The sequence below is a fragment of the Heptranchias perlo genome, chromosome 6 (assembly GCF_035084215.1).
Source record: "Heptranchias perlo isolate sHepPer1 chromosome 6, sHepPer1.hap1, whole genome shotgun sequence".
In the NCBI taxonomy this organism is placed as follows: Eukaryota; Metazoa; Chordata; class Chondrichthyes; order Hexanchiformes; family Hexanchidae; genus Heptranchias; species Heptranchias perlo.
The window spans coordinates 17947620-17969509 of NC_090330.1; the positions used below are offsets into that span (position 1 = coordinate 17947620).

The following is a 21890-nucleotide window of genomic DNA, read 5'->3' on the forward strand; positions in this document are numbered from 1 at the left end:
AATGTTTGTTATTTGCATTCAAACTGTGAAAATGTTCTTTATATTTGCCTTTATGAATTTGATACAAATACAATAGAGAGGAAATTTTCTGTAATGGCCAATAGTGATTAATCCGCTCTCCATCGTGTGAACTGGGCACCTAAAGGAGTTAACAAGTCTGTCAACATGACAAAATAATAGAAATACGGTGACCGTGTCAAGGAATGCAACCTGAATAAATAGGGAGAGTCAGAAATATTCATCTTGGAATTTGATCATGAACTTTAAAAAGTGAAACAGATTTTATTCATTTTCACATGTCCAGGAGTCCAGAATTATGCACAATGTATAATATGTTCTGCATACAGTATAAGACACAGTACATGGAATATCATACAACAAATAGTATATAGAGCACAGTATAATATATAGTGTAACACATAGCAGGATTATTCAGTAATCCTGAGCACCCATCATGGAGCCTCAACTTAGTGGTAGCACCGGTTGGAGAATCACCCCTTGTGTTGTAACCTTACTTCCAACTTGCACACCTATGCTGGGAGTGCAGGATCACTGATTCGACCGAATATAAATAGTGCAATATGCATTATGTAATATTACATGTAGTGAATTGCATAGTATATGGCATGCAGCATCATTTATATTGCATGGCAAAATACACAATGTGCTATATATGGTAGAACATATTACATAATATATAATATACCAGTACATGGTATATTACAACGTACATAGTATACTGCATGATATAATACATGACCTAATATTTTTTTTTATTCGTTCATGGGATCTGGGCATCGCTGGCAAGGCCAGCATTTATTGCCCATCCCTAAATACCCTTGAGAAGGTGGTGGTGAGCCGCCTTCTTGAACCGCTGCAATCAGTGTGGTGAAGGTTCTCCCACAGTGCTGTTAGGTAGGGAGTTCCAGGATTTTGACCCAGTGATGATGAAGGAACGGCAATACATTTCCAAGTTGGAATGGTGTGTGACTTGGAGGGGAACGTGCAGGTGGTGTTGTTCCCATGTGCCTGCTGACCTTGTCCTTCTAGGCGGTAGAGGTCGCGGGTTTGGGAGGTGCTGTCGAAGAAGCCGTGGCGAATTGTTGCAGTGCATCCAATAGATGGTACACACTGCAGCCACCGTGCGCCGATGGTGAAGGGTGTGAATGTTTAGGGTGGTGGATGGGGTGCCAATCAAGCAGGCTGCTTTGTCCTGGATGGTGTCGAGCTTCTTGAATGTTGTTGGAGCTGCACTCATCCAGGCAAGTGGAGAGTATTCCATCACACTCCTGACTTGTGCCTTGTAGATGGTGGAAAGGCTTTGGGGAGTCAGGAGGTGAGTCACTCGCCACAGAATACCCAGCCTCTGACCTGCTCTTGTAGCCACAGTATTTATATGGCTGGTCCAGTTAAGTTTCTGGTCAACGGTGACCCCCAGGATGTTAATGTTTGGGGGATTCGGCAATGGTAATGCCGTTGAATGTCAAGGGGAGGTGGTTAGACTCTCTCTTGTTGGAGATGGTCATTGCCTGGCACTTGTCTGATATGAATGTTACTTGCTACTTATCAGCCCAAGCCTGGATGTTGTCCAGGTCTTGCTACATGCGGGCATGGACTGCTTCATTATCTGAGGGTTTGCGAATGGAACTGAACACTGTGCAATCATCAGCGAACATCCCCATTTCCGACCTTATGATGGAGGGAAGGTCATTGATGAAGCAGCTGAAGATGGTTGGGCCTAGGACACTGCCCTGAGGAACTCCTGCAGCAATATCCTGGGGCTGAGATGATTAGCCTCCAACAACCACTACCATCTTCCTTTATGCTAGGTATGACTCCAGCCACTGGAGAGTTTTCCCCCTGATTCCCATTGACTTCAATTTTACTAGGGCTCCTTGGTGCCACACTCAGTCAAATGCTGCCTTGATGTCAAGGGCAGTCACTCTTACCTCACCTCTGGAATTCAGCTCTTTTGTCCATGTTTGGACCAAGGCTGTAATGAGGTCTGGAGCCGAGTAGTCCTGATGAAACCCAAACTGAGCATCGGTGAGCAGGTTATTGGTGAGTAAGTGCCGCTTGATAGAACTGTCGAAGACACCTTCCATCACTTTGCTGATGATTGAGAGTAGACTGATAAAGCGGTAATTGGCCGGATTGGATTTTTCCTGCTTTCTGTGGACAGGACATACGTGGGCAATTTTCCACATTGTCGGGTAGATGCCAGTGTTGTAGCTGTACGGGAACAGTTTGGCTAGAGGCGCGGCTAGTTCTGGAGCACAAGTCTTCAGCACTACAGCCGGGATGTTGTTGGGGCCCATAGCCTTTGCTGTATCCAGTGCACTCAGCCATTTCTTGATATCACGTGGAGTGATTCGAACTGGCTGAAGACTGGCTTCTGTGATGGTGGGGAGATTGGGAGGAGGCCGAGATGGATCATCCACTCGGCACTTCTGGCTGAAGATGATTGCAAATGCTTCAGCCTAGTCTTTTGCACTCACATGCTGGACTCTGCCATCATTGAGGATGGGGATGTTCACAGAGCCTCCTCCTCCCGTTAGTTGTTTAATTATCCACCACCATTCACGACTGGATGTGGCAGGACTGCAGAGCTTTGATCTGATCCGTCTGCTCTGTCTATAGCATGTTGCTTCCACTGTTTAGCATGCATGTAGTCCTGAGTTGTAGCTTCACCAGGTTGGCACCTCATTTTTAGGTATGCCTGGTGCTGCCCCTGGCATGCTCATCTACACTCCTCATTGAACCAGGGTTGATCCCCTGGCTTATTAGTAACAGTAGAGTGAGGAATATGCCAGGCCATGAGGTTACAGATTGTGCTGGAATACAATTATGCTGCTGCTGATGGCCCCCAAAACATCCTACAGTGTCCTCATGTGAAGCCGGGCTTTGTCTCCACAAGGACTGTGTGATGGTCACTCCTCCCAATACTGTAATGGACCGATGCATCTGCGACAGGTAAATTGGTGAGGACGAGGTCAAGTAGGTTTTTCCTTCGTGTTGGTTCACTCATCACCTGCTGCAGGTCCAGTCTGGCAGCTATGACCTTCAGGACTCAGCCAGCTCGGTCAGTAGTCGTGCTACCAAGCCACTCTTGGTGATGGACATTGAAGTCCCCAGGGTATAGAGTACATTCTGTGCCCTTGCTTGCCTCAGTGCTTCCTCCAAGTGGTGCTCAACATGGAGGACTGATTCATCATATACTGGTGTGTGGTATCAAACATTGTACATAATATTGTATAGTATAAAGTATTTGTAATCATTCATAGGTTTTCAAACTGGAGTCTGTGATTGGATCGCAAGAGGTCTGAAAGGTCAACAGATTTCTTCCCAGAAGTGACATGCTAGGCCCTAGGAAGTTACCAGTGAAGGTTAAAAAGTGCCGAGCCCAGAGAGGAGAACTGCCAACTGTAAAAGATGTGTTTCGCAGTCCACAGCATTTCTTTCTTGGCCCAAGATTCAAGGAACCCTTAGCTTGTCCTTCTGCTTAAAATTTCAGCAGCCAGCTGCCTTGGCAGCCTGAGCCCCTGCCCAGCCTGCAACAGAGGATACGTGGGGGATCAGAGTTAATATGAATGACTGAATCCTGGGCCCAAAGATCCCGACATGTGGGGCCCAAAGAAGCTGCCACAAAAATGCCGGACCCAGAGAGTGAATTGGCAGCCCGTTCTACATCTCTCCTGATTTTTTATTTCCACAGATGCAGCAGAGGTATTCTTAGACAGTTGAAGACTTTGAAGTGTTGGCAGTAAAGAAAAAAGTCTTAAGCTACCAATACTTCAAAGTCTTCAACTGTCTATAAGAGTACCTCTGCTGCACCTGACTCCTGTCACAAGGCCTTCCTCATGGTAACCATGCAAGAAGTAAAGAAGGAGAAAGTAAGGCAGGATCAAACAGAAGAGACAGGTAAATGGAAATAAAAACGAGGGCGACAGTGTGAAAAAAGTGACAGTAAGAAAAAAAAGAGTATGAGCTAAAGACAACGGGATAGATCTTGACTTTGTGCGACAGTGTAAAATGGGCAATAGCAAATCGGCAGCCCCATTTTACATCTCTTCTGAATTTTATTTCCATTGTGGAAATCAAAATCGGGAGAGATGTAAAATGGGCTGCCAATTCACTGTCACCCGTTTTAAACTAGCGCACAAAGTCAAGATCCAACCCCATGAGAAAAGAACTGGGGAGCAGTTTTGACTTTGGGCGATAGTGTAAAACGTACGATATTGATTCAGCCGCCTGTTATACATCTCTCCCGATTATTAATGGAAATGAAGATCGGGAGAATAACGAGCGGCTGAATTGATATCGTCCGTTTTACACTATCGCCCAGTCAAAATTATCCCAAGTGTAAGAGACAGAAAAAAGTTAGAAACAAGAGAGAACGAGAGAAATAAGTGTTAGAGAAAAAGAAAAATGAGAAAAACACCAAAAGTGGAGAGGGGAGGGGGAGGCGGAGAAGACAGTTCAGGGGGTCCATGAGGTCATTGGATTTCTAACTGTCTGGGCTTGGCACTCTGTATGCTACATTTTTGTCTGTTTTTTTTACTTCACTAGCATCATGTTTATATTGCTGCAATGCTCCTAAAAATGCTTCTACCATGACAGCATTGTTTTCATTTGGGTAGCTGATAATGTCTTTTGCATGTTAGGACAAAGGATCCCTACAAATTTATTAATGTTTGCAGTGGTCCCCCAGGAATGTGTTAATAGTTTCAAGGGGTCCCTTGGAGTGTGTCAGTATTTGCACACGCAAAAGTTTGAAACCACAGATATATAGTCGATTATAATATATAGGGTATGCCTTCATCACATCGAATTCTTGCTTCATTACTCAATGCTGGTTATCTATTAACTTACATTTGTGACACTAAACACTGTGATAAATTCTTTAAATACACTGTAGATACTGACCATCTGTGAGTGAGTTATTAGGTAGTAATCCAATCAAAGGCTTCAGATCATATTATCGGAAAGCAAAACTGGAGAAGTTTACCTTCATCACATGCTTTCACTGAAATTCTCATGGCTGAATTTCTCCAACAGCTATTTAGTATATTTATTTTTAACTAGGTGATCTCCCATGGTGTTGCTCACGGTGAGTCGGAGGACACTTTTTTTTATAACGTTCAGGGTGTTCTCAACAAAGTGTGATAAGAAAAGTGTAACACTCACAGGAAGTGCAGGCTAGACACAAAACGTTTAATGTTACTGGCAGACGTCCTTGGCATCGCTCATGGCAAATTGTGTCATCTTTTTGTTTTTGGGTATGTCTCTCAACTTCCCTTTCTCAATAATTCCCTTGTTTTTTTTCCATTGTCTACGTGTGGTCTTTTGTTTCTGTATGTTTGCTTTTGTGTCTGTATCTGTGTCATGTTCTTTTGCTGTCTTTTCTTCTTTCCCATTTTATCTCTGTCTTTTGTTACTTGTTCTTTTCTTGTTTCTGTTTTCTTCATTTATTAGTGGAAGGTTTAAGTGGGAGGTACAAGTTTTGGCTGGAAAAGGAATTTGAATTGGGCTGCTGAGAAGTTTCGAGATGAGGGTGGGGTGAATGAACTGGCCAGGATGTATGACAGCGGTGGAAAGCAATGTGAAAGGAGAGGTGCTCTGACCACCTTACCCCATGCCTGCCCCCTCAGTTGCACATTTTGTCTCATAACCCCTGCCTTAGCTCTGCCACCTGCCATCCCACACACCTACTCCTCCTTACCACATACGCTGCTGTCTCAATTCTCCGCATTATATCACTGCCGTCATGTACTACTGCCTCATCACGTCCGGTCACTCGACACCGTACTCTGCTGCCCGTTTTCCACTTCTGCTGCTCATTCTCTGCGGTCCTCTCACCCCTCTTGTCTCCGGTCCCACTTTATCTGTTGTCTTTGCTTTCTCCTTACTTGCTCTTTTCTTCTCCTCCCATTCCCCTTCTCCTTCTTCCTCACTTATGGAGGTAAGACCCTCAACTTCGAGGCCTAGAGACTTTTAGTATATTATATATGGATAGATCGATACATTCAGAGGATAAATAATTTGCTATTTTAATAAACACCTGGAGCCACTTCATTTGAGCTAATAGCTGTTTCCATTAAAGTAGTATTATATGAAATGGAGCCTCATAGGATACAAGGGTTTTGAATATATTATCCTTTATACAAAATGGATATTTAGGATTGATTATGATGTAGTAACTAAAGGATTCTGACGACATCACAAACCATAAGCCCAATATTTGCATGATTTATAGCTGTTATCTGACCCCAGGCTGAGATTATAGATGTGAAATCATTGGAGTGATGATCTCACCAGGTGGGTGGGGGGTTATTCAATTTTCATTGTAAAGCAACCCTCAGGATTTAAAATACCAAAAGAACTTTCCTAATGCCTCAGTGTTCTACTGAGACACGCAGACCAGGCTGGTTACATGTTTGATCTCCAGTCTTCGCTGAGTTAGCTGATTTCAGCAACAGCTGGGCTGTTACAACAGGTCTCAGCACCCCCCGTGCGAGAGAAAGAAAAAGAATCAGTCGGGTTTCACATTTTAGATTACATGGTAATTTAGATTAATACGGGCGTTCCTTTAATCACTAAAGGGAGTAAACTGATTTGCTGTTAGTGAGGCTTTTGTGAAATTCTTAAGAGCCGTTACTTTTTTAAAAATTCATTCACTGTAGACTACACAAAGTGAAGAGCATGTAGAGGACATATAAGGAGAAAGATATAATATTTAGTTAGATATCTCTGATGAGGATTGCCCATAAAACTGTTACTCGACTTATGAGGCAATGAAATATTAGCAAGCGTCGCACAGACCCCCATTGCATTTTCTATTCTTATGTAAAAAAAGAACTGATCTAAAAAGATCAGGAAAGTGCTGTTACTTGAGCTCATTAGGGCTGGCAGTTCAGCACCAGAATTGGCCTTTCTGCCCCACAGTTAACAAAGGGAAATAAATGAGCAGGTTCAACATCATTACCCTGTGGTCTGTTTTGAAAGGTGTTTGCATGTGGCTATCAGATTGGGACAGGAGCCAACAGCTCGCTGACACTTCACTGTCTAGGATACACATGAAGAATGGTCTCTTATGTGAGGCATATTCCACCTGTCAGTGACTTCAAGGAGGAGAGAAAATTCAGGGGAGGGCGGAGGAAAAGAAATGATGGATAATGGTTGGGAAACAAAGAAAACCATAAAGGTGATTGCTGTGATCCAGAGAGTAGAGTACATTTTGGATCCTTAGTAAATTTTAACAGTGAAGATACCACTGCAATACAACACCTAATTAACCAAACACGACCTGCAAAGTGCTTTCAGGTCAGAGCTCCCATTTCGACACCATTCAGTCATTAATGTAGAATTAATTAGAAGAAAGAGTCAGCTGGGCTCAGTGATAACACCCTCACCTGTCAGTCAGAAGGTCCTGGGTTCAAGCTCCACTCCAGGACTTAAGCACATAACCTAGGCTGACATTTAAGTACAGTATTGAGGAAGTGCTGCATTGACAGAGGTGCCATCTTTCAGATGAGACATTAAATCGAGGCCCTGTCTGCCTGCTCAGTTGAATGGAAAAGATCCCATGGCACTATATGAAGACGAGCAGGGAAGTTCTTCCAGTATCCTGGCCAAATTTCAATCTTCAACCAACACCTCCAAAAACAGATCAAGTGATCATTTATCTCATTTGTTGTGTGCAGGACCTTGATGTGAACGAATTGCCTGCCACATTTGCCTGTCTATTAACAGTGACTATACTTCAAAAGTAATTAATTGGAAATGAAATTCTTTTGGATGAGGACATGTTCTTTCTAAAATTAATTACAACCAAATGGTCTAAATGGAAGCAAAATACAGCGGATGCTGGATATCTAAAATAAAAACAGAAAATGCTGGAAACACATAGCAGGTCAGGTAGGATGACCCTGATGAAAGGTCATAGACCTGAAACGTTAATTCTGTTTTTCTCTCTCCACAGATGCTGCCTGAGCTGCTGAGTGTTTCCAGCATTTTTTGTTTTTGGTCTAACTGGAAGTTTTTTATTGGCTGAGTGGACACTGGAAGAGTATAAAAACAGTGTGAAGAATGGAGAACCCTCAGGTATTGAGTCTAATGCACACACAACTCCTGAGATAAACTGCTGCAACTTCACTTTGATGATAAACTCATGAGCAGGTCATGAGGTCTTCCTTGCTTCTGGAATATGCTGTTGCTTCCACAATGTGAGTGCCTGTATAATTTTTGCATGAAAAAATACAATTCTTCCTTAAATACTTAATCATGTTCATCTCATTTGTAAAATGCACTAAACTCTGAAGCAATTCGCACAGTTGTAATTTTAAATTATGTACAACGTCCTTCTTTTATAAGCACGCACGAGAACAAAGTAGGTCAAAATCAGATGATAGTGCCTCCCCCTAATTAGAACTCAAACAGGAAGTTCTAATTAGAGGCTAATTTGCGTGCTACCTACGCACATAAAAGGTTGTTGTACTTGCAGAATAAGCACTTACGAGAAAGGAAAACAGCTAAATGGGTTCAATACAACCAGTTGCTACAGACAATTATGAGTGAGGACACCTTTATAGGAGATAATTAAATACTCTGCATGCTCAATGAAAGGAAAGTTAGTATTTTTTTTCTCTTAATGGACTGAATGCAATGTAACCTCCCGAAAGAAATATTATGCTAAAGTACTGGAGGGAAGCATTGCAGGTAGTGGAAGCAGATTCAATAGTAACTTTCAAAAGGGAATTTAAGAACATAAGAAATAGGAGCAGGAATAGGCCATAGGGCCATTCAATCAGATCATGGCTGATTTTCGATCTCAACTCCACTTTCCCGCCCGATTCCCATATCCCTTGATTCCCTTAGAGTCCAAAAATCTATCTCTCTCAGCCTTGCATATACTCAACGACTGAGCATCCACAGCCCTCTGGGGTAAAGAAGTCCAAAGATTCACAACCCTCTGAGGGAAGAAATTCCTCTTTATCCTAGTCCTAAATGGCCAACCCCTTATCTTGAGATTATGCCCCCCAGTTCTAGACTCCCCAGCCAGGAAAAACAGCCTCTCAGCATCTACCCAGTCAAGCCCCCTCAGAATCATATATGTTTCAATTAGATCACCTCTCATTCTTCTACACTCCAGACAGTATAGGCCCCATCTACTCAATCTCTCCTAATAGGACAACTCTCTCATTCCAGGAATCAATCTAGTGAATCTTCGTTGCACAGCCTCTAAGGCAGGTATATCCTTCCTTAGATAAGGAGACCAAGACTGTACACAGTACTCCAGGTGAGGTCTCACCAAAGCTCTGTACAATTGTAGTAAGATTTCCTTACTCTTGTACTCCAATCCTCTTGCAATAAAGGCCAACATGCCATGTGCCTTTCTAATTGCTTGCTGTACCTGCAAGCTAACTTTCTGTGTTTCTTGTACGAGGACACCCAAATCTCTCTGAACACGAACAGTTAATAGTTTCTCACCATTTAAAAAATATTCTGTTTTTCTACTCTTCCTACCAAAATGAATAACCTCACATTTCCCTGCATCATACTCCATCTTGCCCACGCACTTAACCTGTCAAAGACACTTTGTGTCCTCCTCACAACTTACTTTCCCACCTAGCTTTGTATCGTCAGCAAACTTGGATACATTACACTCGGTCCCTTCATCTAAGTCATTAATATAGATTGTAAATAGCTGAGGCCCAAGCAACGATCCTTGCGGCACTCCACTAGTTACAGCCTGCCAATCTGAAAATGACACGTTTATTCCTACTCTCTGTTTTCTGTCCTTTAACCAATCCTCTATCCATGCTAATATATTACCCCCAACCCCATGAGCTCTTATCTTGTGTAACATCCTTTTGTGTGGCACCTTATCGAATGCCTTTTGAAAATCCAAATATACTACATCCACTGGTTCCCCTTTATCTTCCTTGTTAGTTACATCCTAATAAAACTAAGTTGACTCGGAAAATCATAAAATGATTAGGCAAAGTGCCCTGTTACCACTTCCTTAATAATGGATTCCAGCATCTTCCCGATGACTGATGTCAGGCTAACTGGTCTGTAGTTCCCTGTTTTCTCTCTCCCTCTTTTCTTGAATAGCGGGGTTACATTCGCTATCTTCCAATCCGCTGGGATCATTCTAGAATCTAGAGAATTTTGGAAGATCACAACCAATGCATCCACTATTTTTGCAGCCACCTCTTTTAGAACCCTAGGATGTAGGCCATCAGGTCCAGGGGATTTATCTGCTTTTAGTCCCAATAGTTTCTCAAGTATTTTTTCTCTACTGATATTAATTAATTTAAGTTCCTCACTCTCATTAATCCCTTGGGTCCCCACTATTTCTAGTATGCTTTTTGTGTCTTCTACTGTGAAGAAAGATACAAAATATTTGTTTAACGTCTCTGCCCCATTATAACTTCTCCTGTCTCAGCTTCTAAGATACCAACGTTTACTTTTGTTACTCTCTTCCTTTTTACATACTTGTAGAAGCTCTTACAATCCGTTTTTATATTTCTTGCTAGTTTACTTTCATATTCTATTTTCTCCCGTTTTATTAATTTTTTGGTCATCCTTTGCTGGTTTCTAAATTCTCAGGCTTACTACTCTTCTTGGCAACATTATAGGCCTCTTCTTTTAATCTAGTACTATCCTTAACTTCTTCAGTTAGCCATGGATGAATCACTTTTCTCTGGAGTTTTTATTTCTCAATGGAATGTATATTCATTGAGAATGTTGAAATATTTCTTGAAATGTTTGCCATTGCTTATCTACTGTCATTCCCTTTAACCTAATTTCCCAGTCTACCTTTGCGAACTCGCTCCTCATACCTATGTAATTGGCTTTATTTAAGTTTAAGACTCTAGTTTCTGACTTAAGTACATCACTCTCAAACTCAATGTGAAATTCTATCATATTATGATCATTCTTCCTCAGGGGATCCTTTACTGTGAAATTACTAATTAACCCTGTCCCATTATACAGTACAAGCTCTAAAATAGCTTGTTCCCTGGTTAGTTCCATGATGTATTGTTCTAGGAAACTGTCTCAAATGCATTCCATGAACTCGTCCTCCAGACTACCTTTGCCAATATGATTTGTCCGGTCCATATGTAGATTAAAGTCCCCCACGATTATTGCATTACCTTTGTTACAAGCTCCTATTATTTCTTGATTAATACTCTGTCCAACGGTATAGCTACTATTAGGGAGCCTATAAACTACTCCCACCAATGTTTTCTGCCCCTGGTTATTTATTTCCACCCATACTTATTCTACTGGATAAATACTTGAAGGGAAAACATTTACAGGGCTATGGGGAAAGAGCAGGGGAATAGGACTAATTGGATAGTTCTACCAAAGAGACAGCAAAGGCTCAATGGGTCGAATGGCCTCCTTCCATGCTGTATACTACTATGATGTTAGTACATAAACGGGAGATAACAGATAACAGTTGGCTATAGTTCTCGTTCGATCCTCAGTCTTGTATACTTGATTTATTCATATTGCCATTCAATGCTATACTGGTTCTCAACATTACAAGAAAAGCGTTCACCATAGTCCATTCACTTTGTGGGAGACGATAAGAATATTGGAGAATGGTTCCATGGAGACCTGAGAACCTCCGTTACCACGCCGAAGTGGCCTTTCTTCATGTGTTAGCCTAGACAATGAGTGCTAGGTGGCTATCACAGCTATTCAGCAGAGCTCACTAAATAGTTATCATGAAAGGGAACCCTGGCTGATCTTTCCCCTTTATAGTCTGGGGACACTGAAGCCAATTGTAGTGTCCACACCACTGCTCTTGCTGAGATCAGTATACCGAGCACAGACCAACGATCAAACCTTGCATTCAATGGGTCAAAACTGTCCACTTACCATTGAAAAAGAAAAGAAAGACTTGCATTTATATAGCGCTTTTCACAACTTCAGGACATCCCAAAGCGCTTTACAGCCAATGAAGTACTTTTGAAGTGTAGTTGCTGTTGTAATATAGGAATTGAGCCTGATTACGCTATTGCTGACTATGTAAGGAGCAAAAATAGAAAAGTGTATGCAACTTGCATTTATCAAGACACTGGCAGGATTTTGCTTATACTAGATCAGGACTGTAAATGAGGAAGGACAGTGGCCTGTGCAATGATTTACCACATAATGGGCGTGATTTTAACACAACCCACCAGGCGGGAAACTGACAAGATCCGATTGGGCATCCAGTTTATATCCCATCCGATTTTACTTTCATTTACTTCAATGGAATGTATAATCGGGCGGAGTGTAAAACAGGTGCCCAATCCGATCCCGTCAGTTTCTCACGGGGTGGGTTAGGTTTCAATTACCCCCTGCGAGTTTCCAAAATTGACTGGACAGTTGGAGAGCAGGAGTGAGTGGAAGTCAGTCATTTCTCCACACATGAGGGAAAATCAATTACCAATCAATTAACTCAAGCTGCTGTTATACACCTTCCTATGGGCAGTGCCAAGACGTGAAAGCTGGCAGGCATCATCTCCCAGCTCTTTGTCAATGACAATATTTATATGGGTGGGAGAAGACCATATGAATCACACTTTAAGTTTTCACTCCATCCTTTGGGAAAGAAGTTCAGTACCTCTTCCTGATGGCACAATTAAGCAACACATAAGCAATACAAAAGCAACTGTGGGGTCCAACCCTTGTCTTGCTACCCATGCCACTCCACCTTGGTTCTGCAACATACTCCACCACTTTGATGACTGTAGCTTCTAACTGTTTCTTAAACGATTCCAGGATTTTTGCCTCCATTGCTCTATCTGGAAGTTTATTCCACATGTTGATCACTCTTTATACAAAGAAGTATTTCCTGATATCTGTCCTAAAATGACCATTTACTAGTTTGAACACATATCCTCCAGTTCTACTGTAGTTCAACATCTTATTGGCTTTGTTGATTGCTGCTCTGCATTGGTTGGATATGTTTAGTGTCAAATCTACTAAGACTACTATATGTTCAGCTTCATCATTAGCTATTTCAACACTATTCATGAAGTATTCTTCAATTTTTCCTTCCTCTGTGCAGCACTTTACATTTGACTGTATTAAATTTTATCTGCCATTCTTCTTCCTACTTGCATATTTTATCCAACTCATTCTGTAATTTCTGGGCTGCCTCCTTCAATTCCACTATCCCTTCTACTTTAATATCATCTACAAACTTGACCTCTTTGCATTGAGTTTCTGAATCCAGGTCATTTATGTACATTAGAAACAGCAGTGGTCCCAGCACCGAGCCCTAAGGTACCCCACTCAGTATTAACCCCCACATCGACACTCCTACCTTTCATCCAGTTTCTTATCCATTCCCAGAGTTTACCTTGAATTCCCACAGCTTTAAGTTTAATTAATACCTTACATGTGGAACTTTATTAAATGCCTTTTGGAACTCATGTCCACATTTTTTCCTCCTTGTGTATCTTGCCAGGCCTCCATTTGGCATCATTTTTTCATTCTATGTTCGTATCTCTCACAGGCCTTACCATGTTCTCTTATAGCTCTTTCTTAGCACTTTGCAGTTGTTTGCTATCTTTCATGTACCTTTTATACTAAACAACTGCTTCTAGTGCAAGTGGTCCTCTAATGTGTTGAGGCTCTTGGGGCTATGGGATCTCTCCCATTTACATCATGGGGCAGATTATATAGGATTGGGAATAACAGAAAAGCAATTCGGAAAACGCAATCACCACTGGACCTTCCCCAATGTCTGCTAAATCTTTGTGAAGGCCAGTGATGTGGAAACTCACTGAAATATCTCCCTGAGCCCCTGAAAGTAATTAGACGAGAAATCCAATCTACATACTGGAGGGCATTGGGGTTTAACCCATTATTTTCCCATGCAGTGAATTCCACAATTTGCTGGGAGGAGGGGGAAAGAGGGGTTGAAGAGAATCTCCCTTACATTATGAAAAGGAGGATGAAGAATATTTTGTAACTGCTAGTTCAGAGAAGAACTAACGGATGTCTGGGATCAGGTCATCCTTGCCAGGCAGTCCAAGGGGACTGGGAGAAAATGGAAGGAATTAGTACTTAAAACAAAAACAACCAAATGGAGAATACTGCGAAGAGCTTTGAGCAAACACTGAACTGGTCCAAGCAGTTACTTAATAGTTGGAGAGTGACTGCATCAGCTCCAACAGTGACACCAACAATTAGATATAAGAGTAAAAGGTTACAGTTGCTTCTTTATTTAAACTTCAATTAAAGAAGTTAAATAGATAATTTACTCAAATGCAATGTAACTTCATGATTTAATGTTTTAATCAACATAGCATTCAAATAGAATACCAGTCTTAATAATGTGATTCGCCTCAAGGCTACAAAGGCATCAAACAAAGTAAAGAAATAATAAGAAAGGTTTGACAGTATATAGGACTACTGATATGTATGCATGTCTTTGTACGTATGTACAACATCGTTCTGTGACTTTACCCACTGAACCATCCTTGGGGCTTGATTTTTTTTCCCCATTTTAAAAATTGTTCACATTTTAAATCCATATATCTTTAGGGTTGACTTGAAGATGTAGTTTAAGCTACTGTCATTACGGTCTCGCCTCTCAGAGGGAGCTTCATCACAAAGTGATTAATAAAGTGATCCGGCACAGACACGATGGGCCAAATGATCTCCTTCTGTGCCATAAATTTCTAAGATTCTATGATTAATGTTCTGTGTTATTAAACATTCACTGGTATCCCTGTTCACATACCAGAGTCCTCCCTACAAAACAAAGACCTCAATGTGAACGATGGCCAGCTTCCTCAGCTCTGCATGCAGGTGCTCAACCTGAAGAGATTATTAACAAGGCCTCGGAAACCATGGAAAGGCATCTCAACCCTTTTTGTGTGTGTGTTTGGCTGATTTTATCAGAACAGGCCTGATGAGTATAGGTGTTGTCAGTCATGGAAGGATGATCTAATTGGCTCATATCATGCCTGAGTGCAGAAATACAGTGATTTCTGGGAGCTTTTCAATGGTGTCAGCAAGCAGCGACACCTCCCCTGGAGACAGAAGACTCATGGAGAGGGTTGCAGTTCTGCCAAACTGATATGCAGTAGATAGAATGATTGATGAATGTGTCAGGGAGAGTAGCCTGTCACGTACTGATGGACTTCCTTTCACAGCTCCCAGTTCAGTCATTCCCACAGTGAGGGTCATGGGGAAGCTAAGGGTCAGTGGGACAGTGGGTAAAAATTCTTGCATGAGTCAGTTTCACTGTAATACAGTAGTAAACAATTTTACAACACCAAGTTATAGTCCAGCAATTTTATTTTAAATTCACAAGCTTTCGGAGGCTTCCTCCTTCCTCAGGTTCACCTGAGGAAGGAGGAAGCCTCCGAAAGCTTGTGGATTTAAAATAAAATTGCTGGACTATAACTTGGTGTTGTAAAATTGTTTACAATTGTCAACCCCAGTCCATCACCGGCATCTCCACATCATGTAATACAGTAAGCAGCTTAAAAAACAACACACATAAAACAAGCCTATTCAATATAGTGCAGTGCTCATTAATGTCTACTATAGACTTTGAAAGATGACCCTTTTCTTTCACTTCTATCACCTGCTCAAATTCCTCACCCTCACCTGCCCCATATACCACTTCGACAACCAAGAGAAGTGGGTACAAGAGCTGCCACCAATTCTTAAACCAGCTGTTAGGAAGTGTCAGAGACTGGCACAGGTAAACTGGGCCTGTTTCTTTCCCCACTCACTTTTGAGAAAATTCCCCCCTCGCGCCCCCCCCCCCCGCAAAGGAGCTCAGGATGGCAGCTAAGCTGATCACATGTTCAACCAAACCCAAGGCATGCATAAAATGTCATCCACCTCAGTCCAGCTAAACACACACGCATGGATACCTGTATGAGCGTTCGGAGGGACTCCACGTATGACTGTTCCGCGTCCAGCAGGGTCATCATCACGTGTTTTCTCATATCCTGCGTGAGAGGAGAAAGGAAACATTGTGAGAAACGGCATCACTGAACAGCAAGGCAAGACAGTAATAATTATCATGGCTTTACTCCATTTTGTCTTGGCCACTTTCTCCTTGTTACCCTCTTTTCATTCTTTATGTATTGTTTTCTTTTCCTTTAATTCTCTCCCCCAACTCTCCTGTGCGTTGGCTCATGTCATGATACAGTTCCATGGGCACTTCTGCACTCCAGTACTTGGCCCACATGTCCATTCTACATGGGTAAATCTAGGCAGTGTCAGCAGGCTATGTGACCATAGGGCCATTGCAGCCAAGCGTGATCCTACACTCACCTGCCAGTCACACAAAATGCTCGTTTCAACAGGGGTTACTGGACAACAATCAGGAAGGGAAATCCTATCTGATTACTCGATGCAAAGGCACATAGGCCAATTTTAGTCCTCTATTGTTGCTTAGGCCGAGATCCTCCAACTCAGGCAGACTGGGAATCAAACCTGAAACATCCCTCACCGTTATGACTCAGTACCACACCAGGCAGTGAATTTACTAACTGGGTTATTGGAAGAAGCCCTGACCCCTCTCCTTAATCCAACAGTAAATTGAAAAAACCGTGTGCAACAAGAAAAAAATGGATGTGAAAACTATCTTTTATGATCTGCTTGGTCATAACCTATGAGCATACACATGGGTAGAAGTCTGCGTTCCATCTAACTCCAGTCAAATGCAAACCTGATCCCATCATAGATTCCACGTGCACCATATAACTTCCTGATCAATCCCATTATACAGAAGTCATAATCCTGGAGAACAACTAGGAATAGTTTACACCAATATGCTGCCATATTGCCCACCCAAGAATTTTCCAGCTAGCGGTTTTAGCTGTTTCACTTTAAACTCTAACTCATTGTTTGGTTTTCATTGCAGTACCCACATAAGCTGCAGTAATGCCATCATGCACAAACATTATTGTGTACACCCATGCTTACCAATTTTACTAGTCTTCTAGTTCATTGAGATTGTTCTCATCCTTGTGTTCAAATTCCTCCATGGCCTTGCCCCTCCCTATCTCTGTACCTCCTCCAGCCCTACAACCCTCCGAGATCTCTGTGCTCCTCCATTTCTGGCCTCTTGCGCATCCTCCATTTTCATCGTTCCACCATTGGCAGTTGTGCCTTCAGCTGCCTAGGTCCTAAGCTCTGAAATTCCCTCCCAAAAATCTCTGCCTCTCTAGCTCTCTCTCCTCCTTTTAGTCGCTCCTGAAAACCTACCTCTTAGACCAATGTCTCTTGATGTGGCTCGGTGTCAAATTTTGTCTGATAATGCTTCTCTGAAGTGCCTTGGGACGTTTTACTTTATTAATGGCAATATATAAATGCAAGTTGCTGTTGCTTCACAGGACAATGCAGCACCCACTTAAAGCTAATCCATTTTGCCGTATCCTCAATTAGCCAAACTGAATCCAAGCTCAGTTCTGGCTAAAATTTGTCATTGGCTCCACAGGCAGAGTTTCTCAGGAGCCAACCTTCTCTTCAGCTCACAGATGGAGCTGCCCAATGATGAAGCTAAGACTGCAGCATAACACTCATCCAGACTTCTGCAACATTCCCAGGGTAAAGTAGCCTAATGGTTATATAACTGGATTTGCAACCTAGGAGTCTTGATCTCATAGCTGACTATGACAAGTTGATAAATATTAATTCACTAAATCTGGTAATTTGTAGACTAGCACCAGAAAAATGATCAGGAAAGCTGATGGATCACTATAAAAACCCAGCTGGATCACTAATATCCAATAGGGATGGGAACCTGCCACTCCTAGTTGATTCGGCCCACATGTGACTCCAGTCCCACACCAACGTAGCTGACTCTTAACGCTCTCAGGGCAACTAGGGATAGGCAATAAATGCAGCCTTACCAGTGTTGGCCACATCCTGAGAACAAATAAAAATAATCCCTGCAGTGAAAGGTCAGGCTACCACCGAAACACACCTTGAAGCCATTCCAATTTTCCAACTGCTTCTGAAGTGTTTGCTTTTCTACATAGAATTACATAGAATGCATGGCACAGAAACAGGCCATTCGGCCCAACAGGTCCATGCCAGTGTTTACGCTCCACATAAGTATCCTCCTTCCCTACTTCACTTAACCCTATCAGCATATTCCTTTTTCCCCCATACGTTTATCTCGCTTCCCCTTAAATACATCTATGCTAGTCGCCTCAACTACTCCTTGTGGTAGTGAGTTCTACATTCTAACCACTCTCTGGGTAAAGAGGTTTCTCCTGAATTCCCTATTGGATTTACTAGTGACTGTCTTATATTTATGGCCCCTAGTTCTGGTCTCCTCTACAAGTGGAAACAACTTCTCTACATCTACCCTATCAAACCCTTTCATAATCTTAAAGACAACTATCAGGTCACCCCTCAGTTGTCTCTTTTCTAAAGAAAAGAGTCCCAGCCTGCTCAATCTTTCCTGATAGGTATAACCTCTCAGTTCTGGTATCATTCTAGTACATCTTTTTTGCACCTTCTCCAGTGCTTCTATATCCTTTTTATAATATGGAGACCAGAACTGTTCACAGTACTCCAAGTGTGGTTCTATACAAGTTTAACCTAACTTCTCTACTTTTCAATTCTATCCTTCTAGAAATGAACCCCAGTGCTTGGTTTGCTTTTTTATGGCCACATTAACCTACTTTTAGTGATTTATGTATCTGTTCCCCCAGGTCCCTCTGCTCCTCCACTCCATTTAGACTAATTATCCAAACAGTGTGTGGCCCCCTTATTCTTCCTACCAAAGTGTAACACCTCACACTTATCTATATTGAAATTCATTTGCCAATTACATGCCTATTCTGCAAGTTTATTAATGTCTTCCTGTATTTTGTTACAGTCCTCCTCAATATTAACTATACCCCTCCAATTTAGTGTTATCCACAAATTTTGAAATTATTCTTCTGATTCCCGAGTCCAAATAGTTTATGTAAACGGTGAACAACAGTGACCCCAGCACCGATCCTTGTGGAACACCACTTCCCACCTTTTACTAGTCTGAGTAATCACCTTTAACCCCTACTCTCTGTTTTCTGTTTTGTAGCCAGCTTGCTATCCATTCTGCTACCTGTCCCCTGACTCCACATGCTCTGACCGGAGTCATGAGTCTACAATGTGGTCCCTTATCAAAGGCCTTTTGAAAATCCAAATATATTACATCTACCGCATTACCCTTGTCTATCCTTTCTGCTACTTCTTCAATGAATTCTATAAGGTTGGTCAAGCATGATCTTCCCTTTTGAAAGCTGTGCTGACTATTCTTTATTACATTTTCAGTTTCTAGATGTTTCTCTATTATATCTTTGAGTATGGATTCCATTATCTTTCCTACCACCAATGTTAACCTGGACTGGTTCCATCTCCCTTTTCAAATATGGGAATCACATCAGCTGTTTGCCAGTCCTTTTCTAATGAATTTTTATATATATGTAATAGTGCCTCTGCTACCTCTTCCTTAACTTCTTTTAATACGGATGCAATCCATCTGGACCAGGGGTTTTATCCTCTCTATGTTTGATTAGTTTATCAATTGTCTCCCCCCTTTCTATCTTAAATGTTTTTATACCTTTTTTGATTTCTTCTTGTAATGTTATGCCCACCATGTTAGTCTCCCTGGTAAATACTGAGGCAAAGTAATTATTTAATATTTCTGCTATTTCGCTGTCATTACCTGTGAGTTTATCATGTGTATTCCTTAGTGGCCCTATCCCTATCCTGATTTTTCTTTTGTTATTTATGTGTTTGTAGAACTTTACTATTTTTTTAATATTCCTTGATAATTTAATTTCATAGTTTTTCTTTGCCTTTCTAATTGTGTTTTTAACTTCTTAACCTTTTTGTATTCCCTTTTGTTGTCCTCTCCTTTGTTGTCTACGTACTTAGTGTATGCCTTTTACTCTAGTTTCAATTTTGCCCTTATCTCTTTATTCATCCATGGTGTATCATTACTGGCTAGTTTGTTCTTGCTTTTTAGTGGGATATATTTCTCCTGGACTCTCTTGATCACCATTTTAAATGTTTCCCACAGCTGTTCTATTTCTTTATTTATCAGTAAATTTTTCGAATTTATTTTCTCTAGTTCCATTCATTCCTTGAAAATCAGTTTTTTTCCAATTTATTGCTTTGGTCTTTGTCTTACTTATGTCCTTCTCAATCTTTATCTTAAACCTTATTATGTTGTGGTCGCTATTGCCTAGTTGTTCCCCTATGCTTACTTCTCTTATCTGTTCTGATTCATTTCCCATTACTAGATCCAGCAGTGCTTCCTCTCTTGTGGGCTTTTTACATAGTGGGTAAGAAAGGAGTCCTGCACACATTGTAAAAAGTCCATTCCCTGTACCCCTTTACCTAATTCTTCTTGCCAGTTTATTTGGGGATAGAATAATAATCATGAGAGATTTTAACTATGTCCGTTACTCATTTCACATATTTGCTTACATATTCCTTCCTCCACCTCCTTGCCACTATTAGGTGGTCTGTAGTATATCCCTATTAGCGTGATTGATCCCTTCTTAACTTTTATTTCAATCCATTTGGATTCTGTTTCTATCCTTCTGTTAGATATGTCCCTCCTTTCTACTGCCATTATATTATCCCTAATTAGTCCAGTTACTCCACCCCCCACCCCCAACACCTTCTTCCTTCCCTATCCTTTCTGATTAAGTTATTTAGTTGCTAGTCCTCTTTTTATGTTATGTAGCTATGTTTCGGTTTTTCCTACTACATCTGGTTCCTCACTACGGATTATTGCCTCCAGTTTCCCCATTTTATTTTGGACGCTGTGTACATTGCTGTATAGGCAGTTTAATTCATCTTTAATAGTTGTTCCTTTTACCTTATTTTTTTTTTAACAGTCCTTTTATACTACTGTTTTATGACTGTATTTGTTCCTTGACCGTTTATTCCTTACTCTGGTCTGACCTTTACACTCATCTCCTTATTTCTTTTACCTTTAAACTTTTGTTATTGCTACCAGACCTCTCCCCTCATCTTGCTAGTTTAAAGCCTTATGCACTGCCCTATTTATCCTTTCCGCTAGGACTCTGGTCCCATTCCGGTTCAGGTAGAGCCTGTCCCAGCAGTACAGCTCCTTCCTGTCCCAGTACTGGTGCCAGTGTCCCATGAAATGGAACCACTCCTTCCCACACCACTCTTTCAGCCAAGCATTCACCTTTTTGATCTGCCTATCCCTATGACAATTAACACATGGCTTGGGTAGTAAACCTGAGATTACCACCCCTGAGGTCCTGCTTTTTAATTTAGTTTCTAGCTTCTGATATTTCCTTAGCTGGAGCTCCTCCTTGTTCTACCTTATGTCATTGGTGCCGACATGGACAACGACAACTGAATTGTGGTTTAGAGACACCGTGACATCTACTTGGCTCCAGCAAGTGTTTGCTCACACGGTGCAGGAACTATTGAGGATTACAGTGTTCAGAATACTAAATATTCTCAATCCCATCAGTTAAATTCACAACCCAATTAAAAACTTCCTGGAAAAGCTGTTTGTGTGTTTCTTTAAAAATTGAAGCAAAATGTCTTGGTCTTGTTTTAATTATAGATTCAGACCAATGATGAAATGCATGCTGACTGTTCCAGGGTGCCAGTAATTCCCAAACAGCACCAGACAGTTGCCAGTGTTTTATGAGAGCTGGCATTGTAAACCACTAGAATGGGATTTTAAAACTCACCTGAACACGGAGCAGGTGCTAGAACCTTCCAACAATCCCGTAGCCAGTTATTATTCTATATAAAATATACAAAATGATGATGAATTAAATTAGTATTTTTCCCTTGTGGGGAGGGAATCCTTCACTGCGCTGTCAGCATCAATTGACAGGAAGACAAGCGAGATAGCCTTT

The 21890-nt window shown here is 41.5% G+C and overlaps 1 protein-coding gene across 1 annotated transcript in view; it reads right to left on the minus strand.

Annotated features, from left to right (window-relative positions):
• Positions 1-21890, minus strand: part of LOC137322793 (rho guanine nucleotide exchange factor 17-like) — a 395934-nt gene that overhangs the window by 143097 nt on the left and 230947 nt on the right. Inside the window, exon 2 of the mRNA XM_067985863.1 lies at positions 15903-15980. Coding sequence (XP_067841964.1) covers positions 15903-15980 — 78 coding nt within the window. The remainder of the gene's footprint in view (positions 1-15902; positions 15981-21890) is intronic.